Source organism: Typopeltis vanoorti, chromosome 11, assembly GCF_054136105.1.
Source record: "Typopeltis vanoorti isolate ZY-2024b chromosome 11, IOZ_Tvanoo_1.0, whole genome shotgun sequence".
NCBI lineage: Eukaryota > Metazoa > Arthropoda > Arachnida > Uropygi > Thelyphonidae > Typopeltis > Typopeltis vanoorti.
In genome coordinates this window covers 32,508,511-32,522,565 of record NC_143559.1, presented here as the reverse complement: position 1 = coordinate 32,522,565, position 14,055 = coordinate 32,508,511, and the positions used below count along the sequence as shown (strand labels likewise).

Genomic DNA, 14,055 nt, shown 5'->3' with positions numbered 1-14,055 from the left:
AGTTTAATAGTAATAAGTGTCCATAAGAGAGTCAATGGAATGTTAGAAGTTGATATCATATTTGTAAAAATAACTTAACAGAGAGTTAGCTAACCTCTTTGCGAGTAAACTAGAAGTTTAATAAGTTGAATTTGTAAACAGAGAGTAAATAAGTTTTAGAGTTAAACAGATTATTTTTTCTTGAAGTGAAAGGGTTCTAATTTTATGCTAAAGATTTTATAGATGGGTAGAGAAAGCAATCTCCCTGTCGTTTGATTCATGTATATTTCATATTAATGTAAATAAATGTGTTTTAATTATTTGTTAAAAGAGTGCTACCTGATCCCTTATTTTACAACTGCACCATTCCTAAATAAATCAGACTTGCGAGCAGGAAACAACTAAGGCATTAAAAGTGCAGTTTAATTACTTAAGAACCACTACTGTTTATATAAACTTTGTTGACAGAATTTACGCTAGTGAGAGAGAGAGATCTATCAGAAGTTTTGAGTCTTATGCCGAATATTTGATATATTGATGGCACAGTCTGACAAATAAATTTTTTAGTGTTCATAGGCATGCGACTAATAAATACGGAAGGTGGATAAACATAATACACAGTAGAGTAAGTGAGAAAGGTTATGAGAGAGAAAGCGCGCACAGCTAATTAGTAATAAAGAATAAAAGAAGATATTAGAGTAACGGTATATAAATAGAAACAAACACCATACGTTCACATCAGGACCAGAAGACTTTGGTATCTAGGTTAAGAGTCTTCTGATGTCTTTTTGGTGAGAGTATTTTAATAATAGACATAATAGACAATCAATGCAATGTTTCTGGTAAGATGAGATGTGATTTTCCTTAGTTGTTTACACAGGATTTGGAGAAGAGTGATAATGCCAGGAGATCAGCCTTAGGATGATTCTCCTGGCATCATTACTCTCCTATGTGAAATATAAAAACCAGCTGATCCACCCATGGAAGGTTTTAAATGTATAGTACCATGGGGAGGCTAAGAGTTCTTTTAATTTTATTTATTTTTTGTTGTATTTTTTAGTTTATTTTTTACATAATCTAGACACTATGTCCTAAAGAACAAACATGGAATTTTCTCAAACCATTCTAGGCCTTCAGGATGTCTCATTCCAGACATCAAAATTCGTCGGACTGGAAATCCCACCTAAAGACATTTACAAATACCCATACCTCCAACAGGAATCAAACCAATAGCCTACTGTAGAGTGAGTATGCTAAGCAGTCAGCTAAGTGGGCCATAGGTTGTTACAGCAGTTCCATCTGTGTGCATGTGTGAGAGAGAAGTGGGAGCACAGATGAGTAGAAGCAATACTCTTGCCTTTGCAAGGACCTGAAGGCATAACTACTATTTGTATAGAAGACGAGTTTCTGCATTTCCAAGTCAGATTTGAATTTGTTGATGCTGGTTTTCATTGTATTAAAATGTGACTGGAGTTCTTGTCTTAACCTTAAGCATACTATAAGACATATTTCTTTTTTTTTTTTCCCTCTCTGCTTTGGCATACCTATTTCTAAACTGTGGCATGGATAGTAGGCAGGAATTTTGAACTGAGTGAAGAATTGAAGACCTATCAAAAATAGAGGATTCTAAATTTGGCATTCTCTGACATGTAATGTTTAAAAACAGTTATGTTCTTGTGACTGAAGGAATTATACAGAGTGCAATTTTTGTATAGGGAATTTGGGATTTGAGGCTCAGTAAGAAGTGATGGAAACAACTACCATGCTATAGTAAAACTTTCAGTTTAATATAAACCAAAATAATCATTCGATGTTTCAACTTTCATATCAAGGTCATCATCTGGTTCTTCATAAAACGTCATAAAAATGGATATAATATAGATGGCAGCAAAACCATAGCTATTCCATGCATTATAGGGTTATCAAATAAAATAAATAGAATTCTACACATTACAATCTTAATGCTACTTTTAAAACCACCTATAAAATTAAAAAACATATTTGACTCCTCTAAGGATCCTCAGCATACACATTATGATTAATCATGTAAGAATGCAAGCATAGCATTGAATTTGTAAAACAGAATGAAACTGAAATAGCAAACCATAGTGCAAGAACAAGTAAGCAGCTAGAATCTAAAGTAAATCCACCAACACAAATGTTATTTGACATTAATGAATAATCTTAAAAAAAAAAAAAAAATGGTGCAGATTACAAACTGGCAAAATCTTCTTTGCATTGTGCCGTGGCTGAAATGATTCCATTGGATACTGAATTGTTCAAAAAAATAAAATAAAATAAAATTGATTTCCAAATGCTAATTGAATAAATTTATTCTGCAGTATATAGTTTCTCAAAGAAAATTTCTTTTGCAGTAGCTACCAGTGTATTCATCACAAGTTTTTTTCAGAATGGGAAATACAGGTAACCCTCGTATAACGTGGATGTTAGCAGGTTCCATAGAAATGCTGCGTTATATAAATCGTGTAATGTGAGACTCAATCACATAGAAAAAGTAGGGGTAGGTTCCAAAGGTTGTTTTTTTTAAGATTATATAAACCATGGCATATCCAACAAAAATATATTATTTAATTCAGGTAATTCATGTAAGTTAAGAAAACATGAACTATGAAACAAATACATAGCAAAAAAATTATAAATTGTATGTAACTTCATTGCACATAATGAATAAATGTTTTAGGCAAAATAAAAGTGTATATTTTAATCATCATCACTGTCTTCAAAGCTAACATTTCATAGATGTTGCTTATTTACGAATGGCCTGACGTTGTCATCACTTGAAATCTCTTGGACATCATTTGTATAATTCTCATTGCGTACTTCGGCTGGTTTAATTATCAAGAAGTCAGTAATAAGACCTTACTTACCACTATGCTGCAGTTTTTATTAAGTTCATAATATGGAGCAAAACAAATATCCAATTGTCCTGTGAATTTTCCAGAGCACTCCATTGAGAAATCCATATCCCTAAAATAACTTACTTGCCAAGTTCAATCCTTCTGCTAATTTCTTTGAACTGAATTCTTTAACATATTCATCGCAATCAGAATCTTCGGCAGAACTTTCCCTGCTGTTTGGTTCGACATCATCTATTAATCGTACCAGTTCCTCCTCATTTAAATCTATTTCCCCATCAATTAATTCACTAATTTCGTTTTCAACCATATCGTAAAAGCGCTCTAAGTGACCATTATTATAAAAAGTAAATTTTTTACATAAAAAAAGCATTACATATTGTATGTAACTCACCAGAAAATAAAGTGCTCAGCTTGAAATTAAGACACTATGATTTTTAATCCACTTTCTTGGCAGAAAACGAAGACAGTTTTCAACAATAAACTCTTTATACGGTAAACAATTGACGTACATGCGTGCTAAAGGGTATTTCCCCTAATATAAATTCGCTACTTATAACTACATGCATGATACCGGCAGACACAAATTTAACGAAGATAAAATTTGATTTTTAAGTCGCGCATTGAAAAATATATGAAAAGATAAAGAGTTACTACAGTTTGTAGATAGTCTTATATCGAAACCGCATTGTATAAGTACCGCGTTCAACAATGGGATGCTACATATAAACTGTGTTGTAGTACCGTGTTATATGAGGGTTACTTGTATTTATGAAGAAACCAGACACAGGCTTTTCCCAAAAATGCCAAAAAATTTCTTTTTTTACATTATAATTTATCATAAATTCATTTTGATTACTAAGTCCATAATTATTCTCTATATTTCAAATTTAAAATAAAAGTTTGAGGAAATAAGTGCAAAATTTTTTCCGATTTTTTATTCTGTATTTTTTTTTTAAATAAACATTTTCTATAAAATTTATTGACAGTGTTATTATATTGAAATGGAGAAGAATGTTATGGAGGTTTGAAAATTTACCAGAGCTTATGTGAACATAATTTGCAGCATCAGAATTGCCTTGACTTATGCTATTTAAAGGACATGAACTCTGTGCAGGAGCCTGTATATTTACCTCTTATTACTACATTGATTAGGTTTCACTGGCCTGATAGATGTTAGTAACTGTTCATTTTCGTCATAGACCATGCAGAAACCTTAAGAGTAACAAACTTATATTAAATATACCATAACAATCTTATATCAAAAAGTTAAATTCATAAGTAAACTGTTGGAAGCTGTAATAATTCTTCTTACGATTTTGTCATTGATTAGTACTCCATTTTCATTTTTAAGGGTTATTAATTTATTCTGTCCTATGGACAAAATAAATTAATCTTTTAGTTGAAGTTTCTAATTTCTTGTGTCATCCTTTTCTTATTGTTTTATATAGCTCCGAGAATTCTATCATACTTACCTTGTTTCTTCAGACAGTTTTCTAAAGTATGGAGCAAAGAGACTTTAATTTGGAATATACAGCAATCCCTCGATTAATGCATCTAATGCGTTCTTTAAAACAAGCACATTAATCGAAATTGCACTAATTGAATATAATAACCTATGGGAAAATGTATAATTCGTTCCTCAGATTTCTTTTTTGACCCTTAATTTTTTTTTATGAAAGAATTAGGAAATGTCTCATGGCGTAGTTAAAGGAAAACCATGAAGCTGAAAGACAATAAAACATATTCAGAATATAAATTTATTATTCTGCTTAACAACGAATTGAGCTAACATAGTTTGGTGAGCATTCTGTTTCTTTTTTTTCTTACAACTGACGGTATGGCCCTATTGCCTCTTCTGCAAATTTTACTGGTTCTCTCTTCACGGGAGTCTCTAAGAATTGTTGCTTAAAAACTTCGATTGTATGAAAACTATTTTCAAATTGTTTCTGTGAAACCTCTTTGGGCTTGTCAGTGATTAAATTTTCTTCATATTCTTCAGGATCTTCCCGCTGTGCATCTAAATTTAGTAGGTCGAAATCACCCAATTTCTCAAAATGAGATTTAATTAATTAGATTAATTTGAAAAGCCTCTAAAATCATTTGCACAATGTGGAAGAATGTGCTACCAAACGGCTCGCATATTGCTAGCAGTAATTTTATTCGACTTAGCGACTTTATAACCAGGCTGAGATTTCTCTGATTTGGCTAGAAAAGTCTTGGAAGGCATTCACTTCCAAAAAAAGGCCGGTTTCATCGGCATTAAATATTTGTTGATCACAATAGTCCCCTTCTTAAACAATTTTCTTCAAAATCTCTGAATATCTTCTTATCTGCACTTGAAGCTTCGCCTGTGATTAGAATATTATGTAGGCTATTTCTCTTTTTGAAATCCTCAAATCACCCAGCACTAACGTGGGATTCTTCTTCTTTTCCATCATTGATAGTCCTTTCTTTCCAGGTTACAAAGAGACAATGTTTTTGATTTAATAAGGCCAGTGTTTAGAGGGATCCGTTTTTGGTTACAATGTTCGATCCATATAAAATGAAGTCTCTCTAATTCAATCATTATAATACTTTGATTTTTAGTGCATGCATGATGAACTTCAAGCAGCCTTACATTTCTCTTTGTATTCAGCAGTTGATTCACCCATTTTTTTGTTCTTGTTCTATCTTTGCTCTGGACTCACCTTGTTCATTTTTCTTTATTATTTCAAGTATTTCTTCAAATCAGATTACTTTTCAAATCATTTTCACACTTCTGTTTTTTGCTTACTAATTCTTTCACTCATGATTAAAGGTTAGGAAAATAATTTAAAATAAAAAAGTACGGAAAAGAATTGCACGAGATATGATCAGCAAAATGCTATGTAAAGCAGACGACATAAATTTTGGCAGTAAATTTGGAACATAGTGTATATGGAAATAGTGTAGTATGCCATTAAAAAATAACTCTTTAATATGTTTCAAATCGGTAACTAAATTATTTCATCCTGGTGAGTGATTTTTAAAATAGTTAGCCATAAAAAATGTATAGATCGAAAATTTTTAAAATCTGTAACATTTATTTTTAAGATGTATATAAGTGCATTAATCGAATTTGGGTATCGAAAAAAAAGGACGTACTAATTGAATTTACCAGTTTAACTAATCGGGGGTGCATTAATCCAGGGATTGCTGTATAAGATACTACAATAGAGGATGTATCCATTTGTATTTTATAGCCAAAACTTATAGTTTCAAAACTTCACCAGAGAGCTTATGAGAAAGTTATGTTTTCATAAGCTCTGGTAATTTTTTTTTGTTTGGCTATAAAATATGGATGCGATCCATAATATCTTACTTTGATTATTCTAGCTCTACTTTTAATATTTGACAGTTTTATTATATTTACTGTAAGGTAAAATTTTATTTATGCTTTTTATCAATGAAGAGTCTAAAAGTCATCATTTTGGTAGTGTAAAATAATCATTAATAAACAAATAAGAGAGATTAAAGATCCATGTATATTTCATCACCTTATTAATAAAGACCAGAGAGCGCTTATGAGAATACAGTCCTTTGCAGTGGAATTGCCTTAGCTTACACTACTTAAACTTTCCATGTTTCTATATATATGTTCACCTGCAATATATGCATTGATCTGTTGAACTGTTTATTTTACAATGGCAATATAAAAACATTTAGGCTCTTCTCTGACAGCTACTCTTATGCAGTGACTGTGGTTCACTTTTGAAAAATACTCTCTGATACAATATTGCATTGGTAATGAGAGTTTTATCTTCTCATTTTATCTGTCTGATCTCTAATGAAAACCAGCTATGTTGACTTGGTTTTCTAATTCTTGAAATTCAGTCAGTAAATAATATGAATTCCAAGAATTAGAAAAACAAATTAATTTAATTTAATATGCAACATGTTTTGCCGGAATGCTGACTTCTTCAGGCATGAGAACATTAAAAGCAAACATAAAAAAACACCATAAAGAAACATTATACCACCACAATAACAGACTATGAACTGGGATTAAGTTGGAACTGAAGCTACAGTCCAGGCTAAAGTTCTATTGTTAGGCATATGTGAGCATGTGACTTCACGAGTGCACCAGTATCTAATAGCAGAGCTATGTGAGTCTGCCAAACTATAACTAAGGTTACTGTTTATGTGAGAAGAGTCTAGGATAATTTCTTTGGATCCAACTATGCGGCGTTCTACTTCATCATGGCATATATGAATATTTGATGTTGTATTCCAGTCTATTTCGTGTTGGTGAATTCATTATTTGCATATCCTTTATTATTTGTGTTCACCGAGAATAGGACATGGCTGTCCTATTCTCGGTGAACTGGGAATAGGACTGGTTCTATTATAAGCAATGTCTCTCTGATGTTCTTCGAGACGCAGGAGTGTGTATATATATATATATATATATATATATTCATACTTTTATATACTGACTGAGATCCGAGAATTAGAACAAACAATTAAATTTATTAAATATGCAACATGTTTCATCGGTGTGGCCAACTTCTTCAGCCGTGAGAGAACATAGAAAGCCAATAAAAAACACTATAAAGAAACATCACTATAAAACTATAAATTTGACTATAAACCACAGTTAACTTTGAACTGGAGCTACAGTCTGTTAAAGTTCTATTGTTAGACACCTGTGTGCGTGTGGCTTCACGAGTGCGCCAATATCTGACAGCAGAGTTGAATGAGCCAATATCTGACAGCATATATATATATATATATATATATATGCTGAATTAAACTTTATATAATGTAAATTTTATAAACAAATGTTTTGAACAAAAAATACATGCATTAAAATCTATCTGTTTTTAATGAATGTATTATTTTTTCTCAAAACATTTGTTTATAAAGTTTAATACCATATGCTTTGGCTGAATATTCAGTGCTTCAGCCAAATCTCAAACTTCAATATTCGTTATTTGGTAATTCAGCCAAATCATGGTTCATTGTATCCCTAGTAGAAACACTCCTGCTCAGAAAACCAGACATATCAGTCACTTCTCACCTCATTTAAGTCAGATAGTGGTGTTTGACCTAGCAATGAAGGTCATCTTACACATTGAATAAATATGATAAATGTTCTGATCTCAAAATATGAAATAAGTGTACAGTTTTCAATTTTTTTTAAAATTAATTTTTAATTTTTTTCATTAGATTTCTTAAATTGGCATAATCTTTAAGTTGCACATTATTTGTTTTTAACTTTCAGGAGGGCACAAGCAGAAAATAGTCAAAGCAACCAGGTAATTTGCTAACTTGTTCATTAATTACATGCTGTATAATACAGTGATGATGTACTGATAATACAGTGAAATCTTTTTATGAAATGCAGTTGCATGAAAAAAAAAGCTGATGTAAATTAATATTACATTACAGATATTGAAAATGGAATCCATTATGTTCCTCAAATAAGTATAAGAATGAATCCTAATATAGAACACTTGTAACATGTTTGTATGATTTTAGATACATGCTGAATGTCAAGCTGCAGCTCTTTGAATGCATGTGTGTTGTTTGAATACAACTTATTCTACAAACTTTTCATCAAATGAAATATGGTGGGATAAGATGTGAATTTATTGTTGACTATAATCCTTTTGAAATCAAAACTCTCATAGATTTCATAATGCCTTCTTGAAACCAAGGTTAGAATTTTGTGACGAGGAAAATCCATATCTGGAGAATTTGATGGTAGTTGGTGTGCACAATAGTGCAGTTTCTAAATGAGAACTATTATGTAGTCTCATTAAAGAAGGCAGCGAATTCAGAATGAATGAAGTTGCTGTATTGCACAGCACTCCCACTGTTTTAGGATTCATGATTTCAGAATTCTCTTCAGATTTAATAATTCTGAGAACTACACTAGTAAAATTAGAGATATTTGATATGATCTTATTGTAGAAACTCGTGCATCATTTTAATTCTATAGGGATACTTAGGAATCTTTGTTTAGAGTTGCTTATGGTTAGAATATGTTCTTACAGATTTTTCAGATCAAGTACTTTGAATGTATTTATGCTGCTCAGTCTCTTAAGTTTATTCTCTAGAGAAGCTTTTAATAGCAGACTTGTTCAGAACTTCTTCACTACTGTATTGCTTTTCAGATTCTTTGTCACTGGTCCATAACTTCATTTTTTAAATGTAACTTCCCAGAATGAATATGCTTGGCTATGAAGCTCTAGGCTTTTTATTGTTCATGATGTGAAGTAGAAATAAATTTTATATAGGATAGGAAATGGTATTTTTTTTATAATACTTGAAAAAAAAATGCATAAAGAAAAGAGGCATTTATAGTATATGCTAAAACACTTCAGCAGTGTCTATATACTGTATTGATATTCCTGTTTTTCCACTGGTTGTTCCCTTGATTACACAGTACATTTATTGTATTTAAAGAAATATATGGAAGAAATCTCATAACATATTTTTATGAAGTTTTTTTAATAGAACAGATCTACTCATGGAAAATTGCAAAACCTATGGTACATTGAGAATTTGTTATGTGTTTCTTGAACAGTTAAAGGTTATGGGCTTTTGGGAAGGCTATTCTGAAAGACAGAGATGGAATTGAAGAGATGTTATTTCAGAGATTTCAAGATGAACAGTAAATGGATATTAACAAGCAGCTGCCTATGATGTCTACAATCTTAGAGGGAAGTGGAATAATGAGGGTGCTCTGTTCAACAGCATACTGTCTATAGATATCTTTAGGAGAAGCATAAGGCAGAAACTGCACCTATGAAAGAATGAAGTGAATCAGAGAGAGAGAGAGAGAGAGTCATCACTTGATTAGATTGTCCTCTTCTGGATAACATCAGGCATTCTTGGAGAGGTTATTTGGTGCATCACCTCAAATGCATGAACAGTATTTCATAGTCTAGCAGATTTGGTATTTGACAGTGTCAGTAGTTGTACAGAAGAGTACACCTAGTTTTTTGGAGGTTGAAACAGCTATGTCCAGTGAATTGTTATTATTGTCAGGAGGTGGAAATCAGCCCAAGAAGGAAAAAAAAAATTGAATCATGTTTGGAGGATCTAGGTATTATTAAAAGGGGAATAAAGTGAGATTTTTTTTGCAAGAGATGGGACAGAACTGGTTTTGATAACATTGGAATTCACAAGGTTATCCTCATTCCATGGAAGAATGGCAAGGAGGTTGGAATTTAAGGCACTGGTTATAGTAGCTTTTAAACACACGCTATGGATAGGATTTTAGGTCAGTGAGTAAATCCTTGGAATACTGCAGCATTGGTGGAATATCAGAGTATTTTTCTGATACTCTTCCAATGTTTCTCCTTCAATTTCTGATGGAGTGTCAGAAATCAGAAGAGAGACAGCCATCTGTTGTGTCCACTTTCAACATTATTCCATGTATCGCTATATCAAGCTGCTAAAAGTGAAGTCTTTTCTACATGGATCACGTGGTATCTCTATCACACAAAGAAATAGCCTCAGGGTAGAGCCAAAATTCAATGTGACAGAGTCCTCAAACCTTACCTCTCTTAAAATCCTAAGAAATTTATATTTTTAGACTGCGCCACTTAGAATTATTAGATTAAAGATATAACTCAATCAAGAAGTAAGTTAGAAGATATACTCATGTGACCTAGGGTTGTTGCAATCGTGTCCTTAACCTTATTAAATTAAACTTCCGCTCAGATCCGTAATGAGATTCACAAGTGGTGCATCGAATTCTATACACAGACTCATATATTTAGTTGAAATCAAGCAAGGTTTATTTGTTTCTAAGATTACAGTTTAACATACAAGGACAATCATCACTCTAAATAAAACACATTCTAATCTAAATCAATTAATTAGCTTGACTTCATCAGATATGATCTCTGAACACATTTTTTTCTCAAGTAAATTCACACAAAGATAAGTAATTCTATATCATCTAGATTACTACTAAATTCCAGTATTTAAATTCTATACTAATTACTGGTAATATTAACCATTCTTCAACATACAAAGATTCAGTTTCAGTTAATAACCATTCACTCATGACTTTCTATAAAACACATGCGCTACAGTCCTGACCTATACTTGTATCTGAGTCCTTCACTTATGAAGCTTCACATATTAATACATATTCAGATTACATTCATATAAATAACAAACTTTACTTATCTCCACTCAATGGTACCTCTATCCGTCTGCTTCTGCTTTAGTCTATCCTCTGTTTCATTAGGACATATCTTTGTTTCCTTCAATCTACCTCGGGTCAAGACCTCATAGTAATTACCAGCTTAGATTTAGAGATGTGAGCATCAGCTGACCTTTCAACGGCATGGTCTGCCCCTACTTTCCGGGAATCTAGGACAGGGTTACCCACTGTAACATTGTCCTAGTCTAGAGGTATTGTTTGGCCATCCCTGAACCAGCACCAGATTAAACCTTCACTACTCGAGGAAATGTGAGAACTCCACACAACGAAAGACCAAGAGACCGAAAGGGGGGGGGGTTCCTAACCCTTTTACGTTCACCCTATCGGTGAAAAAAAACAACACTCGCTGTTCACCCGGCACCTCGATTTCCTATGTCACATGACCTCACAACGTCCGTTTTCTCTGTGCTTGTTCACTCACGCGACCACTGGGGGCAATTGTCAGCGTGTTCTTGAACTTTGTGTTACACCTGATATCTTAGGAATATAGTATTCTCAGCTATCATGGTGTAACATGAAGAATAAATATCATAAATTAAAACCCCTGCATAAAAAAATGTATTATTTAATGGAAAATTTCTTGCATCCAGTAAAATGTATAAAACGTAAGGGTTGTTGTTAAAGTAGCTGATAAAGGAAGGAATGTATTAATATTGTAATATGACTTAAAATAAGGAATTCTAACTAAATAAGTAGCTAACAAAAGAAAGTATAGATTATTATTGTAATACGATTAAAAATGAGAGAGTTAAGTAAATAAGTAGAAAGGGGTGAGTCATAAAATACGTTATGTGAGAGATTAAGTTAAGTAGAATTCATAGAAAAAGTTTGAAAGGAGATTAAGTCAGGCTAGCACAAGAAAAGCAAAGCTATCGCTTAGGGCTGATCCCCGGATTGAAACATTGAGAACGGGCTTGCCGATAAAATGACGTTTGGCAAGAAAACGCCACCCTAATTGGTCGATGATTAAAAAACATAGAGAAGGAGGAGAAAGGAAGTAAGAAAAGGTGCCGTTAGGGGAGCAGCTATAAAAGGGTTGGTAACCCCCACAAGAAAACTTTTTTTTTTTGGATAGTCGCTTTTGACCTTGGAGTTTGGTTTTGGTTCCGGTGGAGTTCACGGGGTTTTCCTGAGTGGCGACAGGGGTGATATCTCCTCGTCACAACACGGAAACGAAAGTGAGCGGGATTTCGATTCCCGTTTTCCTGAGTAGGAAGCAAAGAAAAAATTGCCATAGCGTCCTAGAGAAGAAGGGATCTTCTTCGTTTTGACGCTAGTGATAACTATGCAAAGCAGAAAGCTGTAAAGAGATCGATGTCCTCGTTGCTAATAGTAGAGCAAATATGTGTGTGTTAAAGTATTCCAGAGTTATGAGAAGTTATACCAGAGGTTCGTTAGAAGAAGGATAAAGGCCCATACGAAAAGCTCAAGAAAGGTACTGTAAATCATAACCTATGTTAGCTAGAAATTTGTCTGTGAAAAGTATCGTGATTCCAATGCAGATCTGTTGAAGTTATACTAGGACTTCAGTATATGATAGAATGTGTTATGTGTAGATTGACTAGTGTTAAAGATTTGTGAATGATTGAGAGTCCTAAGGTATTTTTGCATGTCTATTATATTGCACAAGATATTTAAATGACATATTTGTGTGTTAGTGCAAATAACGGTATAACGGAATAGTGTGAATTAAGTAATTACGTATCCTAAGTATTGAATGCCTAATGTAATGTATAAAATAATTGAAATGTCAGAAGTATGTGTTAGCAGTGAATGATTTGTTAATCTACTTCAGTATGAATAATCAGATAGTGTGAATTGATCTAATTTATTCACATCGGGTGAATTTATGAATTAATGTGTATGGCGGCATAATCACAAATAGCCATATTGCTTGTAATAATTTAATGTTAGTCTATAAGTATTTTAGTTTAGTATTTGAATTGTACCATGTTTAGAAACTTAATAAACCGTTTGTTCAGTGATGGAGTTGTCTGATGTTGCTAATCCAATGCACCGCTTAAAATCATCGTACCTAATCACGCGGGAAAATTTAATGTTGAGGAAAGAGATTAAGAGTCACGACTGCAATAATATTTAAATACTAATAGATATATTCGAGATTGACTTTCTCCCTATTTATGACAACATAAATGGTGCAGTTGATAACCACTTGAAAATATTGTACTTAGTCACGTGGAAAATTTAAGTTGAGAATCGAGTTAAGTGTCACGACTGCAATAGTTACACATTCAGATATATTTAAGTTCTTTCTCCTTGTTTGTGTATGTAATATCCTAAACTAAATATCCCAAAAGGTGAAGTATAAATACAAATATTAGGGGTACTATGGGGAGCAATAATTTAGATATTGGTATAAGTTTTGGTAAATCCCAGGCATAGAAGTTAGAAGAAAATAGATAAAAGGAATTCGTAAGATTAGAGTAGAAATCGTAAATTGGGACACAACACTTGGACTATCTTTCACACAGAATACATTCTAGTGTTTCTTTTACAAAATGTCCTTACATTGGATTTAATATCAATGTAGATCATAAGGTGGAAAGTTACTGAATAGAAGTCATCAACATCAAATTCCTGCCATGTACCAAGGGGTGTACAGTATATGATAGTACTACATGAAAAAAATTACATCATTACCAACTTCTTGTCTACAATTTTCCTCCAAATCAGTCTGTTACTTGGCAAGACTCCAACATTATCAGATCTTATATTTCTATTGTTTAAGCACTTTGTACCGTGTCGATCCACCTATATCTTGGTCTTTCTCTGGGTCGTTTTGCTGCCAACCTGGCAGAGAACACTTGTTTTGCTAATCGTTCTTCGCCCATTCTGTTTAAGTGACCATACCACCTGAGATTAGCTCTGCTAATGCATTCCTGGATACTGACAATGTCAAGTTCTTCCCTAATATCCTCGTTTTTAATATGATATTGCCATTGATGCCATCTGTTCCCACCTCTAATCTTTCTC

General features: G+C 32.8%; 1 protein-coding gene across 1 annotated transcript in view; it reads left to right on the top strand.

Annotated features, from left to right (window-relative positions):
* Positions 1 to 14,055, top strand: part of ena (ENAH actin regulator enabled) — a 247,765-nt gene that overhangs the window by 183,362 nt on the left and 50,348 nt on the right. Inside the window, exon 8 of the mRNA XM_090400769.1 lies at positions 8,101 to 8,134. Within this exon, the coding sequence (XP_090256895.1) occupies positions 8,101 to 8,134 (34 nt within the window). The remainder of the gene's footprint in view (positions 1 to 8,100; positions 8,135 to 14,055) is intronic.